Here is a 23,120-nt window from a genome sequence, read left to right on the forward strand (position 1 = left end):
GGACAGGCAGGCTGAGTACATAGAGGCAGCAGAGGGATTGAGACAGATAGTAAAGAGATAAAACAAGGTATTCTCAGAATACATGTGGAAACTGGCCCCATGTCTGTGGATAATGACAGCGAGGATAAGGAAGAGGAGGTGACCATGGATAGATCCTTGCGGAACTCCAGAAGTAATGCAGGGGTTGGAAGATGTTCTGGGTACAATCGAATAGGTAAGCATGGAATCAGGCAAAGAGATAGTCCCAGTGAGCTGTATACCACAGGAGTGGCATTGGAGGAGGATGATGTGATTGTCTATGTCAAAGGCTACAGAGAGGATGAGAAGAGATGGTCACAATCACAGAGGATGCCATTTGTGATTTGGTTTGGGCCTTTTCAGTGCTGAGGCAGAAACCTGATTGGAGAGATTCAATTGGGGAGTAGTGGAGAATATGGGCATGGATTTGGGAGGTGACAACAGATTCAATAACTTTGGAGAAATAAGGAAGATTGGAGATGGGGTGGTAGTTTGCAAGAACAGAGGGTTTAGGGTGGGTTTTCTGAAGATGGGGTAATGATGGTAGTTTTAACCAGGGGGAGGACAATACCTGAACTGAGGGAACCATTTACGATATCAGCTAGCATGGGGGCCAGGAGATAAATTAGGTGGTCAGTGGCTTAATGGGAATAGGGTCAAGAGGACAGGAGGTAACGGTCGGGATAAAATAAGTTGAGAGAGAACATGAGGGTAAATGGGAACAAGATTAGAGAGAGATGCAGGTTCAGAGCTAGAGCAGGTGGGAGCCTAGGAGAAGGTTTAGTTTGGTAGGAGAGGAGGGAAGCTGAAGGGTAGCTGAATGGGTGGTCTTCAGATTAGTGGCAAATAAGTCCATTAGCACCTTGCACTTGTTGGAGAGAGCAGGGAGGTTTAAACCCCATTGCTTTATTACTTAATGCTCCTCCTTCAAAAGCCTCCTCAAAATATAACCCTTTGATCAACTCATTGGTCACCTTCCCTAATTCTCTCCCATCACTGCTTGGTGTCCAGTTATTTTTATTTCTATGACATGCTTTGGAACATGTTATATTAAATATAAATGGATATTGTTACTGTAAGAAAGGAAATCAGATGGAACCTTTTGAAGCAAATATGTTCTAAATTGAAGCAGACATAAGTTCAAAGGACAATTGGAGGTATTTCTTGAGACAGAAATATGCTGAGTGGGGTAAGCTTATGATAAAAGGACAGGCTTGTTGTTAAAAGCTCTTATTCTAAAATGCCATTTAGAATGCCAGAGAACCTCTCAACTGACTTACAACGCACTGCCAGGTATCTGTTATCCTGTACATAAGTTAACCATTATTCTCTTATTTTATCCCTTCCTTGTTAGGTCATAGTGCAGTTTGCCCTATTCCCAAGATGATGGATGAAAACACTGACTTGGTCAACGACCATCTGACTCAGTATGCAATCCAGCTCAGTCTTCAAGAGAGTATTGAAGCCAATAATCACTCATCATCTCAGCATGATGAAAGGTAATTTGATGTGGAGCAGAATCTAAATTTGTAACAAAAAGATACATCACTCTAACTCCATTCAGTTCATCATATAAAATAGAAAGCAGAGAGTAGGGGTAAAGCGTAGTTATTCAGATTGGAAAGCAATGTTCCAGAAGGATCAGCGCTGAAACCACTGTTATTCATAATTTACATTGATGATTTGGACTTAGGAATAAGTAACAATATCAAAATTTGCATTTGATACCAAACTGGGGGTATAGCTCACACCAAGGAAGAATGTAACATAATACAAGAAGACATCAGAAAACTTGCAGACTGGGCAATTCAGTGGCAAATGAATTTTAACATAGATAAATGGGAGGTGATGCACTTTGGTAGAAAAAACAGAAACATCACCTATACCTTAGAAAATAAGAAACTGAATAGAATAGAAGAGTAAAGGGATACAGATAAACAAATCATTAAAAGCAGCATTGCAGGTCAGCAAAGCAATTAAAAATGCTAATAAAGTACTGGGATTTATTTCTCTGGGTATAGAATTCAAAAATAGTGAAGTTGTGTTAAACCTGTACAGGGCCCTGGTCAGGTCACACTGTGTGCACTGAATAGTACTGTGCACAGTTCTCGTCTCCGTACTATAAAACAGATATAGAAGCACTGGAGAAAGTGCAAAAAAGATTTACAAGGATGGTACTAGAACTGAGACACTACAGCTCTCGGGAAAGATTGAATAGGTTAGGGCTTTTCTCTTTAAAAAAGATACGACCAGGAGGAGGCATGATAGAGGGCTTTAAAATTATGAATGGGTTGGACAGGCTAGATGTAGAGAGAATGTTTCCACTTGTGAGAGAATCCAAAACTAGGGGCCATAAATTCAGAGAGGTACTAATAAATCCAATAGGGAAATATGGAGAATTTATTTTACTCAGAGAGTAGTTAGAATGTGGAACTCGCTACCACAGGAAATGGTTGGGGCAAATAGTTTAGATGCTTTCAAAAGGAAACCAGATGAGTCCATGAGAGAAAAGGGAATGGAAAGATATGCTGAAAGGCTAAGATGAGGTATATGGAATGGGAAGAGACGTGTGTGGAGTATAAACACCAGCATAGACTAGTTGGGCCAAATGGCCTGTTCTGTGCTGTATATTCTATGTAATCATTTTCATTAATCCAGAATAGAGACCTTGCCCATCTCGTGGCATTTCTTTTATAGGTTCTTACCACCCAGTCAAGAAAACAGACAAATAGTGGAATCAATCAGGCAAGGTAAAGTGTCTGACCTACACGCTATATGGTTTGTAGTGTTATAGCTCTCAATAATACTTACAGAAAAAGCTTTATTTTTTTTCAATTTTTCTAGGAGAAGTCTTTGAATTACAACAGTTGATTAAACATAAATTTGCTTTCGATGAAGCAGATGAGAGAGGATGGTTTCCACTGCACGAAGCTGCTGTCCAGCCCATTCAGCAAGTGCTTGAGATTGTACTGGACTGTGAGTTAACATTAGATACCAGGCCATAATGTGGTAGAACATTACCAATGTCTTTCTGTTTAAAAAATAAATACATTTCTCCCCTCTCCTCCTTTCTTCAAGACATTGAGTGCAATTCCATGGATAGTGGTCACCCTCCAGTGCCTCATCCACTTGGCCATTATTGATGACAGCAAGTAACAACAGGGTATCACACTGTAGAGGTCATTGCAGCTGAGCTCAATTCTGTCTGCAGTGGATGTTCACACACCCGCACTTCGAACAAGGGATGCTGGATAGCAGTGTGGAGCAGAATCTGACATCGGTTTTGCCAAGGGTTGAGATAAAGTTACTCGACACAAATTAGTGATCGAATTTGGGGTGTCCCTGGTCCGTACAGCTTGGGGATAATATTCTATCTCTGAGGGAACAATAGAATTTTGATTGAAATGCAATGTTTCCCAAGTGATTGGGATAAAATTATTTTACACCTGTTAATTGGATATTTCAGTAACTGCCACCTCATCGAAAACAAAAAATAAAAAAAAGAGGGCAGTTAAAAGTGTCTGGAGTGTCCCCCAGATCAGGGGGGCACTCGATCTAATGTTTATTTTGTCCCCCCCAAAAGAGTTGTAGAGCTTTTGGAGGCCAAGAAAAAAAAACTGCCACCTCATCGATTTGCTGTGTGCGTAACAAATACCCTAGTGTCTTTTCCACTGGTATAGCAAAGAAGTTGAAGTCACTGCCAGCCATGGCAGTTGAGCCTGTACTGTGAATTGTCTTTTATGGCACATTAGTTCCCACTTGCTCAAGCCGATATCAGTCTATGTTCATTATTATTAGTGCGAATAATGTTGGATAAAAAGGCAGTCCGGTATATAAACATGTCCTTTTATTTTTTATATTGTTAATTGTAGCATCCTATAAAACAATTTGGCAACAAAAGACTGAAGATGGGGATACCCCACTTACTTTGGCTGCTACAGCTGGGATGTTGGGGAATGTGCAGGCTCTTTTGGAGAAGCGAATCTGTCCCAATATCGCTAACAACAGGGGGGAAACACCACTACTGATTGGTAAGTAGATTTATTTCCTTTGAATATTAGTTTTCTTTTCCTCCTCCCAACCTTTCCTGACTTCTAGCTGGGGTACGGATCAAATGTTGGGAGAAGGGACACAACCTGATTGTCTTCTCACCTAACATCCGCTCAGGCAGACTTCTAGCAGTGATTTTCCTTATCGATTTGCCCCTCCCTGATCCTGAGGCCAATAGTAGTACCCCCTAGTACTGATTTAGCTGAGATCTCGTGATCCAGCATAGGCCAAGGATCAAACCTGGGATTAAGAAGATATTCTGGCACTTTGTGCAAATTTCTTCACCTGGCACTAAAAGGTAATGGGGCAATTTTCATCTCGCTACCGCCCAAAAACAGGATGGTTGCGGGATCCAAATCACATGGGGGTCTGACATGCTGGTGCACTGGCAGAGGTCCACTTGTTCTGTTTTTCAGGTGGACCTTGATTTAGCTGGCCGGAACATCCACTGGAAGTAGGTGGGGCCTTGATAATATATGCAAATTGGGGGTCAAAAAACGCAGCTGTTTTAGTCTTCGGCGAAAGGTCGATGGAAACTCCGTAGAAACAGCAATAACGGCCATTTACATTGTTTGACCAGGGTATCCACCGATCTGCAGTCAAAATTAGATCAGGATGTTGAAACAGTTTGGGTGGAGATAAGGAATAAGGTGGGTGTAATCTATAGGCCCCCTAACGGTAGCAACTTTGTTGGTCAGAGCATAAACTAGGAAATAGTGGGGGCTTGTAAAAAGGGAACAGTAATAATCATGGAAGATTTTAACCTCCATATTGATGGGACAAATTAAATTGGTCAGGGTAGCCTTCAGGAAGAGTTCAGAGAATGCATAAGGGAAGGGTTCCTTGAACAGTATATAACGGAATCAACCAGGGGGCAGGCTCTCTTAGATCTGGTACTGTGTAATGAGACAGGATTAATAAACACTCTCGTAGTAAAGGATCCCCTTGGAATGAGTGATCATAGTATGGTTGAATTTCAAATTCCGATGGAAGGCGAGAAAGTTGGATCTCAAACCGGCGAACTAAGCTTAAATAAAGGAGACTATGAAGGTATGAGGGCAAAGTTGGCTAAAGTGGACTGGGAAAATAGATTAAAGTGTAGGACTGTTGATGAAGAGTGGTGTACATTTAAGGAGATATTTCACAACTCTCAAGAAAACTATATTCCAGTGAGGAGGAAAGATAGTCATCCGTGGCTAACTAAAGAAATAAAGGATAGTATCCAACTAAAAACAAGAGCATACAAAGTGGCCAAAACTAGTGGGAGGACAGAAGATTGGGATGCTTTTAAAAGCCAGCAAAGAATGACTAAAAAAATGATTAAGAAAGGGAAGATAGACTACGAAAGTAAGCTAGCATGCAATATAAAAACAGACAGCAAGGGTTTCTATAGGTATTTAAAAAGGAAAAGAGTGGCTAAAGTAAATGTTGGTCCTTTAGAGGACGAGACCGGGGAATTAGTGATGGGGAACATGGAGATGGCAGAAACTCTGAACAAATATTTTGTATCAGTCTTTACGGTAGAGGACACTAACAATATTCCAACAGTGGATAGTCAAGGGGCTATAGTGGGGGGAGAAACTTAACACAATCGCAATCACTTAAGGAGATGGTGCTCAGTAAGATAATGGGACTAAAGGCGGATAAATCCCCTGGACCTGATGGCTTGCATCCTAGGGTCTTAAGAGAAGTAGCGGCAGGGATAGTGGATGCATTGGTTGTAATTTACCAAAATTCCCTGGATTCTGGGGAAGTCCCAGCAGATTAGAAAACTGCAAATGTAACGCCCCTATTTAAAAAAAGGAGGCAGACAAAAAGCAAGAAACTATAGACCAGTTAGCCTAACATCTGTGGTTGGGAAAATGTTGGAGTTCATTATTAAAGAAGCAGTAGCAGGACATTTGGAAAAGCATAATTCAATCAAGCAGAGTCAGCATGGATTTATGAAGGGGAAGTCACATTTGACAAACTTGCTGGAATTCTTTGAGGATGTAACGAACAGGGTGGATAAAGGGGAACCAGTGGATTTGGTGGATTTGGATTTCCAGAAGGGATTTGACAAGGTGCCACATAAAAGGTTACTGCACAAGATAAAAGTTCACGGGGTTGGGGGTAATATATTAGCATAGATAGAGGATTGGCTAACTAACAGAAAACAAAGAGTCAGGATAAATCGTACATTCTCGGGTTGCCAATCAGTAACTAGTGGGGTGTCGCAGGGATCAGTGCTGGGATCCCAACTATTTACAATCTATATTAACGATTTGGATGAAGGGACCGAGTGTAACATAGCCAAGTTTGCTGACGATACAAAGATGGGAGGAAAAGTATTGTGTGAGGAGGACACAAAAAACCTGCAAAAGGACATAGACAGACTAAGTGAGTGGGCAAAAATTTGGCAGATGGAGTATAATGTTGGAAAATGTGAGGTTATGCACTTTGACAGGAAAAAATCGAAGAGCAAGTTATTATTGAAATGGAGAAAAATTACATTGTGCTGCAGTACAGCGGGACCTGGAGATCCTGGTGCATGAAACACAAAAGGTTAGTATGCAGGTACAGCAAGTGATCAGGAAGGCCAATGAAATATTGGCCTTTATTGCAAAGGAGATGGAGTATAAAAACAGGGAAGTCTTGCTACAGTTATACAGAGTATTGGTGAGGCCACACCTGGAATACTACGTACAGTTTTGGTTTCCATATTTAAGAAAGGATATACTTGCTTTGGAGGCAGTTCAGAGAAGGTTCACTAGGTTGATTCCGGAGATGAGGGGGTTGACTTATGAGGAAAGATTGAGTAGGTTGGGCCTCTACTTATTGGAATTCAGAAGAATGAGAGATGATCTTATCGAAACGTATAAGATTATGAGGGGGCTTGACAAGGTGGATGCAGGGAGGATGTTTCCACTGATAGAGGAGATTAGAATTAGGGGGCATAATCTTAGAATAAGAGGCCGCCTATTTAAAACTGAGATGAGGAGGAATTTCTTCTCTCAGAAAGTTGTAAATCTGGAATTTGCTGCCTGAGAGCTGTGGAAGCTGAGTCATTGAATAAATTTAAGACAGAGATAGACAGTTTCTTAACCAATAAGGGGTATGGGGAGCGGGCGGGGAAGTGGACCTGAGTCCATGATCGGATCAGCCATGGTCGTATTAAATGGCGGAGCAGGCTCGAGCGGCCGAATGGCCTACTCCTGCTCCTATTTCTAAAAAAAAGCCCCACAGGTTCCAGGTGCAAGTGGAGAGCCGACATTCCCTGCTCCCCAAACATTTCAATTGAGGCTAAGTGGGTTTACAAAGTGCCTGGGGATCCAGTGGACCCTGGACTTTGTGAGCACTTTATAAAGCAGGTTTGACACCACATTGGATTTCTACTCCATATGACTTTCTCTTGACTCTTGATTTACAATGCCAGTTTAATGTCGGTATGGACCCAAAATCACTTCTCACCGGTGCTAAGCTTGCAATGTAAATGCACTCCTAACGTTGGAAATACATTTCTGCCATAAGGCCAGCCTTTTAAATTTTAAAAACCCAATTGTATTTAACAGCTCCTGTCAGTACAGATGATGATTGCTATCAGTCACTCCGCATCTTAAGACATGTGATAACATTCACACAAGGGCATTAACAAATACAACATCATTATCATGGGTTTGCAGTTGAGTACAATGCAATTCTATGTCCCATACATCTATATATTCTAAAATAATACCATTAGCAATCGCACTGCCTGAAATTTGTTCCATCTGCTGTGCTATTTAAGGTCCCATGGGGTTTAACTGCAGCTGGTCGTCTTTGAATAGAGACCCTGTTCTATAGATGCAGAGTTGAGTCATTGCACCTGTCCATATTAGAATGTGAGATTGAATAACATGGTTGAGGGATCGTGCATCTATTAATATATTGTGAATACAGTCTGGAATATGACAACTGTGAGACACTTACAAACTGCAGAACATATGATAGTGTAAAGGACAGGGTTAATTCTCCAGCCGCCTTCTGAAGCCAGTCACTATTATAACAAAGTGTACTTAAAAGGGGAGTTTTCAGCCTGGTTTGGATTCTGGAAAAGCCTGTTCTGAAGACTCAAATCCAGAATTTTTGGCCACGGGAAAATTTGCACTGCAAATTTGCAAAAACTGCACATAACGCAGCTTAAACTTTTGCATTGGGTTTTGTTTTAAAACAAATTGAATCAAGGTGGTCAGGCGGTATCAGTGATGCAAAACACAGTGTACACCATTTCTTGCTTCTCTGTGCATAACCAGTTTTGTGCAAACTTTGCAACCATGTGCCTTTAAATGGTTGTTAAAGTGCTGCTGTGTGCTTCTTCGTAACTCTTTTAAGATGACGTGCTCCTGATACAGTGGAGGATAATGGAAAGCTGTTAGTGAACTACAAGGCATTAAACTCATTGAGGGATTGTTTTGGATCGATAATAATAGACCCAGGTTCGGGATCTGGATGAATGTTAAATAAGAGACAAGACAAATGAAGTAAAGATAAAACATCGTTTAATGAGAGAAAAGAAAATTAATACAGTTTACGAAGAAAAGAGAAGTATGATAAGATGCAACAAAGCTCACCGCCTTCGGCCCATCTGTAACTCCGCAACGATGGCTGGTCAGGAGCCTTGGGGGGTCCCGGCACCGCTCGCGAATCACGGTCTAAGGTGAAGTTCAAAGAGCTACTGGACAGTTCCATTCCTTTATACTATTGAACAAACATGGGTGCATGTGGCTCATGGCCAACTCCTGATCTGTAAGACCCCAGCTGGTCTTCCACAAAGCATGAGACCTCGAGGCGCCGACCGTCCCATAAACAAGATGGTGTGCGCATCAAGGCCTCTCTCTCTCTCTCTCTGCATCAACAACATTCCACGAGGCATGAAGCAGAAACAAACTGTAAATGTCGGAATATCATAATTAACCCGATGTGATTAACCCTATACAATACAATCCACCCTTGATATTTAGGCATTCTGAGTAATATAATCGAGTTGAAGGCGTAATGCATCAGTTACACGTTGAGTATGCGCAAGCAACGCCCGCCATCTACACCAAAGAATACATATGAGCAGTAATATCCGTAATAATGCGACGAGTAGAACAGCGATAGGATGTATTAGTAGCTTCAAAGCGGCGGATGTTTTGGGGACCATCCGTAAAAGATGTCCCACCAATGGTGTACCATAAGGTCAGTGACCGTTGTCGCAACTTGTCTTGCGTACGATCAGAGTTAGCAAACTGCCACCCTATACGGCCATCTCATGCTGTGTTTGAGGATGGAAGTAGCACAGTCACAGATAACGAGACACAGAGACTTGCCTACACGAGTTGGTAAGTCGCCATTTTGGGCAGAATTCCTGTGGGAGAAAGCATAAGTATATTAATTCAGCCCTGTTTAGTCAATTTACCCTTGTCAACACAGAGAGGAATATCTTGACCAGTCAGGAGCACCCAATAAGTGTTTCCTTCTCCTTTTGCTAAGATTTCCCCTGCTTGTAAGGGTTTCTGGGGGTACTGCACCCACACTTTTCCTCCTTCACAAACTGTGTCCTGAGTCTGATTTTCTTTTTCAATAGTAGGGACACTAACTTTGCCTAACATGTGGCTTATGGGAGCTCCCTCCCACAATGGTCTGTGATTCAGATTGCGCATTGCTTGTGGTAAGACCTTTAACCACCCTTGTAATGTGTTACTGGGAGTTAATATTTTAATCTGTTGCTTAAGTAGTCCATTCATGCATTCTATTAACCCTGCAGCTTGCGGATAGTAAGGTATGTGAAACATCCAATAGATCTCGTTGTCTACCGCCCACTGTTGCACTGTTTGACTTGTGAAGTGCGACCCATTATTGGACTGTACTTCTGCTGGCCCACCGTAGTATGTGATTAAATTCTCCATCCTTTAATCGTACTTTGTTGATTCGCTTTAGTCACTGGATAAGCTATCAAAAGTCCAGAATAGGTATCAACAGCAGTGAGCAAATATTGGAACCGTAAATATTGCAATGGTAAAGGTCCTACATAATCAACTTTCCATATTTGTGCTGGTTGAGTCCCTCTCTTAATATGGGCACCGAGTTGTCGTTGTAGGGGAAAATGCTTCACCTTTTGACAAATTTCATCGGTGTTTATGATCTGTTTAACACCGTCCGTAGTCAAATGTAACCCCCTATTTCGTGCCCATTGTATCGTACCCTGAATGACCAAATGTCCAGATTTGTGGTGGGCTCACTTGCCTATGTCATATTCTTCCTCTTCTGCCTCTTTGACAGCCCATACCCGGGCTATATTATCAACAGTGTTATTATGTTCAGAGGTCTTTGAAGTGTTTTTCATGTGAGCGTCCACATGCTATACAGTTATTTTCATCTTCTGGGCTTTGGACCATATTTGTTCCCATAGGTGCTTTCCCCACAAGTCTTTCCCAGTTATTTGCCAGTTATGTTCATGCCAGTTTCGCATCCAGCTCGCCATGCCATTGGCTACTGCCCATGAGTCAGTATATATGTGTACTCTTCTAACGCAAGAACTACAGCTGCTAGTTCTGCTAGCTGGCTGGAGCCTCCCACGCCCTCATCATGCACAATTGTCCGGGTTTTTGGATTGAAGGCAGCGGCTCGCCATCGCCGAAGGCCATTTCGCCAGACCACTGACCACTGAGCCATCTGTGAACCAGGCATGGCTACGTTCTTCAGGTGCTAACTGTTCAAAAGACATGCCCCAGGAGATCGGTGACACTTTGGTTAAACTGACAGACGACTGCATAAGTTCACTCTCAGCTGTTTGTGGGTATTCAGCCACATGCTCATGTAGTCGGGTGATTCCTTCTTTTCCTTTACTTGCTCTGTCTGTCTGCGATATACCATTTCCAGCGCACTGTGGAGCTTTGCTGCGCTCGCCCGACCTTGTGTGTCTCATTTACTGAGAGAGCCCAGGATAATATGGGTAGGTCTGGTCTTAAACTGACTTTGTCGTCCCATGTCTATCCTTCTGTTTCTGTTAGGGCCCAATAATATGCTAATAATTGTTTCTCAAATGGAGTGTAACGAGTAGCAGTATCTGTCAATTTTCTAGACCAGATACCTAACTGTATACGAGTGCCATGTTGAACCTGCCACAAACTCCATACTGCAGTATCATTGGTAACAGATACCTGTAGCTCAAAAGGCTGCCCAGGCACTCGCGGGGCTAGGGGTAAAGCTTGAGCTACGGCTTCTTTGGCTGCATCAAAAGCCACCTGCTGTTCCCTTCCCCACTCGAAGTGGCCCTTTTTTCGTGTTACGGCATACAGCGGTTTTAATAACATCATGAGGTGAGGTATGTGTCTCCTCCAGTAACCCAGTAGTCCCACAAACTGTTGTGTCTCAGTTTTATTCGTGTGGGTGGCCATTTCTTGAATTTTATTCTTCACAGGCTCGGGTATGATGCGCTCACCCCGAGACCATTGGATCCCCAGAAACTGGACAGTCTGGCTAGGGCTCTGCACCTTCTTCGGATTTATCTCCCAGCCCCTGTCTCGCATGTGTTGGACTAAAGTAGCTGGGGTTTCTGACACCACTGCCTCGGTGGGACCCCTTATTAGTACATCATCGATGTAGTGTGCCAGTGAGACATTAGGAGCCAACGTGCACATGTCCAGGTCCCAGGCCACCAATCCGTGGTATAGGGTAGGGCTATGTAGGTAACCCTGAGCTAGGTGTTTAAACGTGTATTGCCTCCCTTCCCAAGTGAATGCAAACTGGTCCTGGAATCCTTCCGCTATTGGAATGGAGAAAAAGGCATTGGCCAGGTGGATTACTGTATACCACTCCGCACCTTCAGACAGCCGCTCTGTTATAGTTACTACATCTGGGACAACGGTTGCCAGGGGAGGGGCAAATTTGTTCAGTTGTCAGTTGTCCACAGTCATCCTCCAACTTTTGTCGGGTTTCTGCACAGGCCAAACAGGGCTATTGTAGGGGGACACCGCATGTCTAATGATACCCGCCTCCAAGAGCCCTTGTATGGTTTCCCCTATTTCTTTCTGTCCCCCAGGTATTTGGTACTGTTTCATAGTCACTATACGGGATGGCCGTGGTATTACCACTGGTTCCCACTTTGCTTCCCCTGCAATCACAGTGATCGCCCGTATCCCGAATGAGAATTGCCCGACCGAAGTGTTGTGTGTGGTTCCCTTTAAAAAGTCCATCCCAATAATATGTTCCTTTACTGCCGATATTAAGACCGTTACCCAGCGCGGAGGCCCATTTCCCAATGCCATTCTGATAGTTGTTCGGAGAGTGGGTGTTTCTGCCCCTCCGAACCCATTAATCATCATATGGGTCCCTGTGTGTTTCCTAGAATTTCCATGGACAATAGTAACTTCTGCCCCTGTGTCTAGCATCTCTTTGTATGTTCCCCCCCCCGCGAATGTATCGTAATCAGAACGTGTGGCCTCAGGCTCCCGGGAGCTTGGGTTGATGTGGTTCTAACGGGGAGTACTCCTGGATCCCGGCCACACACCTTGTCGAGGGGATTACTAGCCTTCCACAGCTCTTCTACGTTGGGGTATAGGCTAGCGGGAGGTGGTTTCTCCGCATCCGCAGACTTATCACTATCCGACTTAGTCTCCCTTACCTCCTTCCTTTCACCCTTCCCTGTTCCCGGGATGCAGTGTTGCTTCCACATAGAATACATCGCTCCTGTTGGGATTCCATCAATTTTTTCCTTGGGGACCCCTGCCTTCAGTACAGCCGCGAACATGTCCGTCCGCGTAATTCTTTTTTTTGTCTTTCCTGACCCTGTACCTTTCCCAGAGGTCGAACCTTGTCGCTGGTCCTGATCCCCCTCTACATTAGCCGTTCTCGACTCTCGCGCACTATCTTCTACATCCTCTAACTGTCCTAACAATAGACAAGCGTGCCCCACCCGCTGCCCTTGGGCTGGCCCCAATAATGCGAGTAGCGCACCCCTCATCATAGGAGGGCCACTCTTCATCAGCCTGCTCTGCATTCCTGCCGTAAAGAACTCCTGATCTGGCCCCCCATATGGTTGGTGATATAATCCTCCCTGAGTTGCCATGTTGCACAACTGTATCGCACCCTCCGCCATAGTATTCCAAGGTTTTACCTCCCCTTCCCAATCAACGGCAGAGGGATATTTTTGCCGGACCCCTATAGTAACCATGTCCCATAGCGAACCTGTGCCCTGGACATTCCATAGCACTGCTGTGATATGGTGGTCCGTAGTCATAGTCCCCATTTTTGTTAACTCTTCGGGGTTAAGTATTACGCCTGATGCTCCCTGGTCCCAAATCCGGGTTAGCCATTCTGACAATGATTCCCTGGGTTTTTGGCGAAATTGAGACCCTATTTCTTGTAACTCACTAGTGGTGAAGTCACGCACCCCTCTAGTGGTTACCGGCTGTTCCCCATCTTGCTGTTTTGTTTTATTTGTCATAAGGGATCTAGTTTCCGTGCTCGGAGTGTATGGGGGAGTGTCTTTAGTTTCCTCCCGTTTCCCCCCCCCCCTTTCCATCTGTCCACTCATATTCTGAGTCAGAGGAGTACCAGATGTCTCCGTCCCAACGAGCCAGATCCCAAGTGGGTCCAGTTACCAATGCACATACCTTTGACCGATCTATCTAATTTCCGTCGTCTAGCTTTCTTTTTATTTTGTACTGTCGCCAGACGGCATATTAAAGTTTCTGATTGTTCATTGACTTTGTCCGCCCGTTCTTGTGCAGTGCAGACCGCTTCAGTCAGAGTCGAGTTTTGACTTTCCAAAACCTTAACAGATGTTTTTAACTGTAGGTTTTCTGCCTCACTTTCCTTAAGTTGTTTACACATCGCCCTTAATGCTGTCAACAAAATCCATCCCATTTGTGTGGGACTACTTTTCTCCTGTGGGAAGCCCGCTTCCTCCAGGAGAGACAGTACCGCGTGGGGTACGGTTCTATCTTTGCTCTGTTCCAATAACTGCGTATCCCAATGTTGCGGGGGTCCAAACCGGGCTCGCACATTGGCAAGAGAGCCAATACCCTCGTCCCTCGTGCTCCACCCTGGTATTCTATACTTCTCTCCCGCAGGAGGAGACTGTTTCTTGTCTTTTCTCTGAAACATTTTACCAGATCCTGTTCGTGACGCCAAAATGTTTTGGATTGATAATAATAGACCCAGGTTCGTGATCTGGATGAATGTTAAATAAGAGATAAGACAAATGAAGTAAAGATAAAACACCGTTTAATGAGAGAAAAGAAACATAATACAGTTTACGAAGAAAAGAGAAGTATGATAAGATGCAACAAAGCTCACAGCCTTCGGCCCGTCGGGAACTCCGCAACGACGGCTGGTCAGGAGCCTTGGGGGTCCCGGCACCGCTCGCGAATCACGGTCCAAGGTGGAGTTCAAAGAGCTACTGGACAGTTTCATTCCTTTATACTATTGAACAAACATGGGTGCATGTGGCTTATAGCCAACTCCTAATCTGTATGGCCCCAGCTGTTCTTCCACAGAGCATGAGACCTCGAGGCGCCATCCGTCCCATAAACAAGATGGTGTGAGCATCAATGTCTCTCTCTCTCTCTCTCCCTCTCTCTCTCTGCATCAACAACATTCCACGAGACATGAAGCAGAAACACACTGTAAATGTCGGAATATCATAATCAACCCTATGTGATTAACCCTATACAATACAGGGATGAGGTGACATCATGCACTGTAAATGTGAAGCTCAAACATGATTTGAAGTTATAAATGGGGTTGCATCAGAAATGGCACATTTGGCCATCCATTAATTCGTTATTTGGCATCCATTGTCTTACCCGATTCCTTGAAAGCTTTTCTTTCCAATGCACTGGTCTTTTCCTTGGTGCAGGAAACGTTCAAGTGCTGCGTTACAGAGGCTATAGCGTAACTTTAAACCTGGACCCGAAGCATTGCTCAGTGTCTGAACAGGAAGTGTCCAACAGCATTATCATCCTTCCTCCCCAGAAGGTTACAGCAGAATGAATTGTTAGTCATAGATAGTATTTTTGAGACTGTACAGAAAAAATTATGGACCATAGGTTATAGATTTATTATTCATGTAATTACTGATTGGAACAGAAGGTTTTGCAGAGTGCACAGGGACTTAGGCAACCCATCTTTCAGGATGAATCTCCTATCTAGTGGAGTGGAACCTTGAGCGAAAAAAAAAAAATCCTTTTGTCCAGCTGTTTTAATCCATAATTAATATACATTCTTCAGCCCATATTCTCTCATTTGTTTATAATAGTTTCTAAAACCTTGTATTTACACTGGAATCACCATGACAAGTGGTAGAGATTACTAACAGTGAATTAGTAAATTGCCCAATAGAGGGCAGGCCATGGCTGTATTTTCTGAGTTTCAGTCCCGGGCCTTTGTTTACGGATATCACAGCCCTGTATAAATTAAAGCACTCATAGGAATCAAGCTATCTCTTTGTCTCGTAAAGTACATCATTTGTAAGCCCTCGATAAGCGAGTAAGATTGTTTCTCAGTATAACATTTGAGTTTTAAGATTGGCCATGTCTTTGAACAATTAGATGGTTTTGTAAGCCAATCCCAGAGAGACACACTTTGCCACAAAGCTGACATATGAAAAACAACCCAATTTATGGTATTTCAGCTTCTTCCCAATCAATAACTATCAATGGAACGATTCTGGAGAATGTAGACTACTTTGCATTACTTTGTCATTAAAGTACAAAATGCAAGTGTTGCACTGGCCAGCATAGAGAATATTGTAGAATATCATACTGGAATTCGGGGCCTGGAATATTTGGCTGTATTTGGACTTGTACTGAAAGCTTCTGAAATATATTAGATTATTTCATTTCACATCTTAAAATGCTTGTGAAAGAGGGCGTTAAGGGGGCAATTTTAACCCTACTCGCTCAGCAGAAACTTGGTGACTGTACTGGCTCTTACCTGTCCCAAAACCACCATGATCACAACATCGGCAGTTTTAACCTGCTCTCCTGAGCTGGCAACAAGGACACGCACCCAGAGCCAACAGGGTCCTTCTTTGCATATGCATTTTGCGGCCCAATGACATAATTAAGACTCGACTGTAATTTTAATTCAGTCCTGAGCGGGGAATCCACCTGGGGTTAAAATCAGGGCCTAGGGCACAGTTAAGTGCTATTACCACTAAGTACTCACCTAGAGTATTTGGGATTGAATTGGGCGTTCACTAGTCCCTAGCAGTGTGCTTTTCAAGTCTATAACCAAATTTATTTAAGGGAGACTGTTCATTACATTATAAAGAATAAACAATGGTCCCGATCTTGACTGGGGCAGGATTTGTGAGCAGGGAGGAGGAGTTTTGATCTGGATGCATGCAGTGCAGTTTTAACATCACAGTGGTGTCATTTTTTTCAGCAGGTTCCCCAACCAGAAGCCATGAGTACATAGGGAGCTTGCAGCTGGGTTAATGGTCGTGTATGGTGGGGAAGGTGGGGGGGGGGGGAAGTGGGGTCTGAAATGTGGGGGTGGTTGGCGATCCCAGTGGGGGGGTGCAGGGATCTCATCGAGGGTAGATCAGCGGTGCCAAGTTGGGTAGTGAGGGGATTCGATGGTGGGCAAGGAAGCCGGTAAGCTAGGTGGGCTGGGAGGAAGCACTCCTGCTCCTATTGACCCATGAAGCAGACCTCACCTCCCTTTAGCTGCCGGGTTTCCCGAAGCCCTGGAAACCCAGTCGGCCAGGGTTAAACCTGAAAGATAGGTTAAATCTGAGGCACACAGCCTCGTTATAATATTTAAATGACCAACCCACCTCCTGTGAGTGGGTTGGTTGTTCTCGCCCCCCGTCCCGCTTCCGTTAAAACCGGAATTGGGCGGGTTGGGGTCAGATTTGAGATTTTAAACATTTTTACACTCACCCGACCCAAACCCAGTAGTTTTTGGGGCTTAAAATTCCTCCCAATGTCTCTGAGCGTTTTAGAGCATAACACACTCTAGGGCTTCAGATCACCATCATTAACCATCGCTTTTGCTGATATCACCAAGCCCCTTGTACCATGCACTCATCCATTAGGAATCCTCTACCTATTTATTCTGTTTCATTTTGTCTTTCAAAGTTACATGCTTTTTTAAAAAAAAAACTTTCTTCTTGTATTCCTGTCTATTGTACATTTCCAAGCTGTGAGGAAAAATTTCTTGGAGATGATATCAGTGCTACTACAACATGGGGCGCTTATAAACCGGCCCTGTGTTAGGCGGTGGACAGCAATGCATGAAGCAGCCAAACGAGGGCATGATGACATGGTGGCACTGCTGCTGAGGAACAATGGAAGCGTCAATCAGAAGGATGGCTACGGAGTAACTCCTGTTGCCACTGCTGCTGCATTTGGACACTGCAGTGTGTTGGAGCATCTGATACATAAAGGTACCATAAGAAAATGTCACTAACAATAACATGACCTACATAAGAACATAAGAAATATGAGCAGGAGTAAGCCATATGGCCCCTCAATCTTGCTCCGCCATTCAATAAGATCATGTCTGATCTTCGCTCTCAACTCCACTTTCCCACCCTATCCTTATATCCCTTGATTCCCTTAGTGTCTAAAAATCTAATGATCTCCATCTTAAATATACTCAATGACTCAGCTTCCACAGGCATCTGGGGCAGAAAATTCCAAAGATGGACAACCCTCTGAGTGAAAAAAGTACTCCTCATCTCAGTCCTAAATGGCCGACCCCTTATCCTGAGACTATGCCCCCTCATTCTAGACTCTCCAGCCAAGGGAAACAACCTCTCAGCTTCTATCCTGTCAAGTCCTCGAAGAATTTTATTCATTTCAATGAGATCTCATTTTTTTAAACTCCAGACAATACATGCTCATTCTACTCAATCTCTCTTCATAGGACAACCCTATCATCCTAGAAATCAATCTAGTGAACCTGTAGGAAGTATGACTTTTATCCAGGTTGCTTATTCCAGTGTGGAATGCCTTGTTTTGTCTGCAGGAGGCGATATTCATGCACAAGCGGACGATGGTGCCTCAGTGCTGTTTGAAGCAGCTGAAGGCGGGAATCCAGATTGTATCACTGTGCTGCTGGAGTATGGAGCAAATCCCAACGGACCAGACAACTCAGGCCACCTTCCGATCCACAGAGCAGCGCAGGAGGGACATTACCTGTGAGTAATAGAGCAACTCATTGAAGCATCATTCACTAAAACCAATATCCTGCTTTGGCTCGGCTGGTTATCTGTTGTTAGGTAGCTAGGAAAGAGATTAATAAGTAGGACCTCAAGGTAGTAATCTCCAGATTACTCCCAGTGCCATGGGCTAGTGAGTTTAGAAATAGGAGGATAGAGCAGATGAATGTGTGGCTGGAGAGATGGTGCAGGAGGGAGGGCTTTAGATTCCTAGGACATTGGAACCGGTTCTAGGGGAGGTGGGCCCTGTACAGGCCAGACCAGTTGCACCTCAACAGCCGGGACCAATATCCTTGCGGGGGGATTTGCTAGTGCTGTTGGGGAGGGTTTACACTAATTTGGCAGGGGGATGGGCACCAGGATGTAGTATTAGAAAGGAGAAACAAGGTGCACAAAGGATTGGGAGAGACAGATAGCATTAGAGTAAGAAATAGTACTGTCATGTATTCAACTATCATTGTAACCCATGTATAAGCTGACCTAAGTTGTACACCTTGAGAACATTGACCACAAGGAGTGAACTTACATAACAGAAGAATTAGGAACAGGAGTAGGCCATCTAGCCCCTCAAGCCTGCTCCGCCATTCAACAAGATCATGGCTGATCTGGCCGTGGACTCAGCTCCACTTACCCGCCCACTCCCCTTAACCCTTAATTCCCTTATTGGTTAAAAATCTATTTATCTGTGATTTGAATACATTCAATGAGCTAGCCTCAACTGCTTCCTTGGGCAGAGAATTCCACAGATTCACAACCGTCTGGGAGAAGAAATTCCTTCTCAACTCGGTTTTAAATTGGCTCCCCCGTATTTTGAGGCTGTGTCCTCTGGTTCTAGTCTCCCCGACCAGTGGAAACAACCTCTCTGCCTCTATCTTGTCTATCCCTTTCATTATTTTAAATGTTTCTATAAGATCACCCCTCATCCTTCTGAACTCCAACGAGTAAAGACCCAGTCTGCTCAATCTATCATCATAAGGTAACCCCCTCATCTCCGGAATCAGCCTAGTGAATCGTCTCTGTACCTCCTCCAAAGCTAGTATATCCTTCCTCAAGTAAGGTGACCAAAACTGCATGCAGTACTCCAGGTGCGGCCTCACCAATACTGTACAGTTGCAGCAGGACCTCCCTGCTTTTGTACTCCATCCCTCTCGCAATGAAGGCCAACATTCCATTCGCCTTCCTGATTACCTGCTGCACCTGCAAACTAACTTTTTGGGATTCATGCACAAGGACCCCCAGGTCCCTCTGCACTGCAGCATATTGTAATTTTGTGGGAGACATTCCTAACCTGGACTTTCAGGTATAAAAGGGGAAGCTCCACCCACCTTCATCACTTGAGGTCTTGGTAATAAAGGTAACTGGTCACAGAGTGACCTTCTCTCAAGTATGGGCCTCGTGTGCATTTATACTGTATAGTAAGGACATATCATTGGCAACGAGAAACTGGGATTTAAACCACGCGAGCATGGCCACTAGCAGCACAGAAGAGAGGTACTGTGTTAGTGATGATTGGGACAACTTTACTGAGAGACGACAGCAAAGTTTTGTCACTAAGGAATGGTTGGGACAGGATTAGGCCGACAAACGCAAGGCTCATCTCCTGACGGTTTGTGGATCCAGAACGTACTCCCTGATGAAGGACCTTCTAGCGCCAGAGAAGCCGTCGGACAAGACGTTCGAAGAGCTCAGTAAGTTGATCGGGGAACACCTTAAACCGGTGAGCAGCATACACATGGCGAGACATCGGTTTTACACGCACCGGCGGCGAGAAGGGCAAAGCGTTCCAGACTTCGTGGCAGATCTCCAGCGACTGGCGAGCCTATGTAAGTTCCCAGATGCATGCAGAGTGGAGATGCTGCAAGACTTTTTTATTGAGGGCATTGGGCACGCTGGGGTTTTCAGGAAACTGATTGAGACCAAAGACTTGACCTTGGAAACGACGGCTCTGATAGCCCAGACATTATCTCAGGGGAGGAAGAGATCAGAATGATGTATGACAAAAATCTTGGCTCAAATGCGGCAAACGACCAGGGAGTCAACATTGTTAACGCGGCACGCAGTTCTCTAGGCAGACAAGGGCAATCGGACATGCCCCAGCATGTAGTCGAACCCAAAGAGGGAATTCAACAGAGACAATGGCTAGCTGAACAGCAATTCATGCCATCGCAATGGACAATGCGGCCAGTAATGGGGCCATCAACACCTGTTAATGGTGCGCTTAAGGACAGTTACAGAGACAGTCAGAAATGATCGACTGGTAATGGACTTTTTGTTTCCAACAACGGGGCCTCCAGCTCATGCTGGAGGTGTGGAGGCAAACACCCAGCCAGAGCTTGCAGGTATCAGCAATATACCTGCAGAAACTGCAACGTCAGCGGTCACTTGGCGCGTATGTGCAGGAAGCCTGCAACCAGGTTGATGTAAGAGGAAGACGAGCCCGATGTAAACTCTACGAGGCCAAATAAATACTGAGGGAAATCGCTGGAAGCTGAAGTTCAGCGAGTTCATGTGGAGCACATATACAGTTCATATACGCCACCGATAATGATGAAAGTGCTCCTCAATGGCATCCCAGTATTAATGGAGCTAGACACGGGGGCCAGCCAGTCCCTGATGAGTATCAAACAGTTCGAAAGGTTGTGGGTGTCCAAGGCCAGGAGGCCAAAATTATTGCCGATTGACGCACAGCTACGGACATAGACAAAGGAGATCATTCCAGTGCTAGGCAGCGCCATGGTAGTCGTGACCCACAAAGATTCGGAGAACAGGTTGCCACTCTGGATTGTCCCGGGGGACGGTCCCGCACTACTGGGGAGGAGTTGGCTTGCTGTCATGAACTGAAAATGGGACGATGTCAATGCAATTTTCTCTGTGGAGCGAGTATCATGCTCACAGATCCTGGACAAATTTGACTCATTATTTCAACCCGGCATCGGCACTTTCATGGGGGCCAAGGTAGTGATTCACATAAACCCGGACGCCAGACCAGTACACCACAAGGCCAGAGCGGTGCCGTACGTGATGCGGGAAAAGATAGAATGCGAATTGGACCGCCTGCTGAGGGAAGGCACCATCTCGCCAGTCGTATTCAGTGACTGGGCGAGCCCGATCGTGCCAGTGCTCAAGGCGGATGGGTCGGTCAGGATATATGGCGATTACAAGGCCACCATCAATCGGGTGTCACTCCAAGACCAGTACCCGCTTCCGAGAGCGGAGGACATCTTTGCGATACTATCCGGTGGCAAACTTTTTTCAAAATTGGACCTGACCTCAGCCTACATGACCCAGGAGCTGGCGAGTGAGTCGAAGAAGCTGACCACCATCACGATACACAAGGGGTTGTTTGAGTACAACAGATGTCCGTTCTGGATTCGTTCGGCCGCCGTGATCTTTCAGCGAAATATGGAAAGCCTCCTCAAGTCTATTCCAAGGACGGTGGTTTTTCAAGACGACAACCTCATCACGGGTCGCGATACTGAAGAACACCTCCACAACCTGGAGGATGTGCTACGCAGACGGGACCGGGTAGGGCTTCGACTGAAAAAGGCGAAGTGCAACTTCTTAGCTCCAGAGGTAGAATTCCTGGGGAGGAGGGTAGCATCAGACGGGATCAGACCTACTGCGTCCAAAACGGAAGCGATCCAGAGAGCACCCAGACCCTGTAACACGACGCAGCTGCGTTCATTCCTGGGGCTCCTGAACTATTTTGGTAACTTTCTTCCTAAATTGAGCACGCTGTTAGAGCCGCTACACATGCTCCTACGCACAGGTCGCGATTGGGTGTGGGGGGACAGCCAGGAAAGGGCTTTTGATAGAGCATGCAATTTGTTATGCTCCAACAAACTGTTAACGTTATATGACCCATGTAAGAAACTTGTTTTAATGTGCGATGCGTCATCCTATGGGGTCGGGTGTGTGTGTTGCAGCATGTGAATGCCAATGGTCAGTTACAGCCGGTAGCTTATGCCTCCAGAAGTCTGTCCCAGGCAGGAAGGGGCTACGGGATGGTAGAAAAGTAAGCGCTAGCATGTGTATATGCAGTAAAAAAAATGCACCAGTACCAGTTTGGCAGGAAATTTGAGCTGGAGACAGATCACAAACCCCTAATGCCCCTTTTGGCCGACAACAAGGCCATAAATGCGAATGCATCGGCCTGCATACAGATTTGGTCACTCACGTTAGCCGCCTATGACTACACAATTCGGCACAGACCGGGCACTGAAAATTGCGCCGATGCACTCAGCAGGCTCCCACTAGCCACCACTGAGGGGTCAACTGAGCATGATGCTGAGATGGTCATGGCTGTTGAAGCTTTCAAAAGCGAAGTCTCACCCGTGACAGCTCGTCAGATTAAAATCTGGACAAATAAAGACCCGCTACTGTCTTTAGTTAAGAAATGTGTCCTGAATGGGGACTGGGTAGGCACGTACGGGGCATGCCCTGAGGAATTTAAACCGTTTCATAGGTGCAAGGATGAACTCTCGATTCAGGCCGATTGCCTACTGTGAGGAAACCGAGTAGTCATGCCCCAGATGGGCAGAGAGGTGTTTATCAGAGAACTTCACAATGAGCACCCGGGCATTGTCATGATGAAGGCAATTGCCAGGTCACACGTTTGGTGGCCAGGGATAGATGCAGACCTGGAACTTTGTGTTCGCAGGTGCAACACGTGTGCTCAGCTGGGCAACGCACCCAGGGAAGCCCCCCTTAGCCCCTGGTCCTGGCCCGCCAAGCCATGGTCACGCATCCATGTGGACTACGCAGGTCCTTTCATGGGAAAAATGTTTTTGGTTGTAGTAGACGCCTACTCCAAATGGATCGAGTGTACCATTTTAAACTCAAGCACATTCTCTGCCACAGTCGAATGTCTATGGGC

General features: G+C 45.1%; 1 protein-coding gene across 5 annotated transcripts in view; it reads left to right on the plus strand.

Annotated features, from left to right (window-relative positions):
- The first annotated feature begins 1,376 nt into the window (after window positions 1-1,376).
- Window positions 1,377-23,120, plus strand: part of LOC139280843 (ankyrin repeat and SOCS box protein 15-like) — a 37,545-nt gene continuing 15,801 nt past the window's right edge. For 2 of the 5 annotated variants that reach the window (XM_070900587.1, XM_070900590.1), the window contains exons 1-6: window positions 1,377-1,517; window positions 2,716-2,768; window positions 2,863-2,994; window positions 3,891-4,049; window positions 17,222-17,467; window positions 18,052-18,223. In XM_070900587.1, coding sequence (XP_070756688.1) covers window positions 1,402-1,517; window positions 2,716-2,768; window positions 2,863-2,994; window positions 3,891-4,049; window positions 17,222-17,467; window positions 18,052-18,223 — 878 coding nt within the window. In that variant the 5' untranslated portion in view covers window positions 1,377-1,401. The remainder of the gene's footprint in view (window positions 1,518-2,715; window positions 2,769-2,862; window positions 2,995-3,890; window positions 4,050-17,221; window positions 17,468-18,051; window positions 18,224-23,120) is intronic. The other 3 variants (XM_070900591.1, XM_070900589.1, XM_070900588.1) reach the window with 3 other exon arrangements.

Source organism: Pristiophorus japonicus, chromosome 15, assembly GCF_044704955.1.
Source record: "Pristiophorus japonicus isolate sPriJap1 chromosome 15, sPriJap1.hap1, whole genome shotgun sequence".
Classification (NCBI taxonomy): Eukaryota; Metazoa; Chordata; class Chondrichthyes; family Pristiophoridae; genus Pristiophorus; species Pristiophorus japonicus.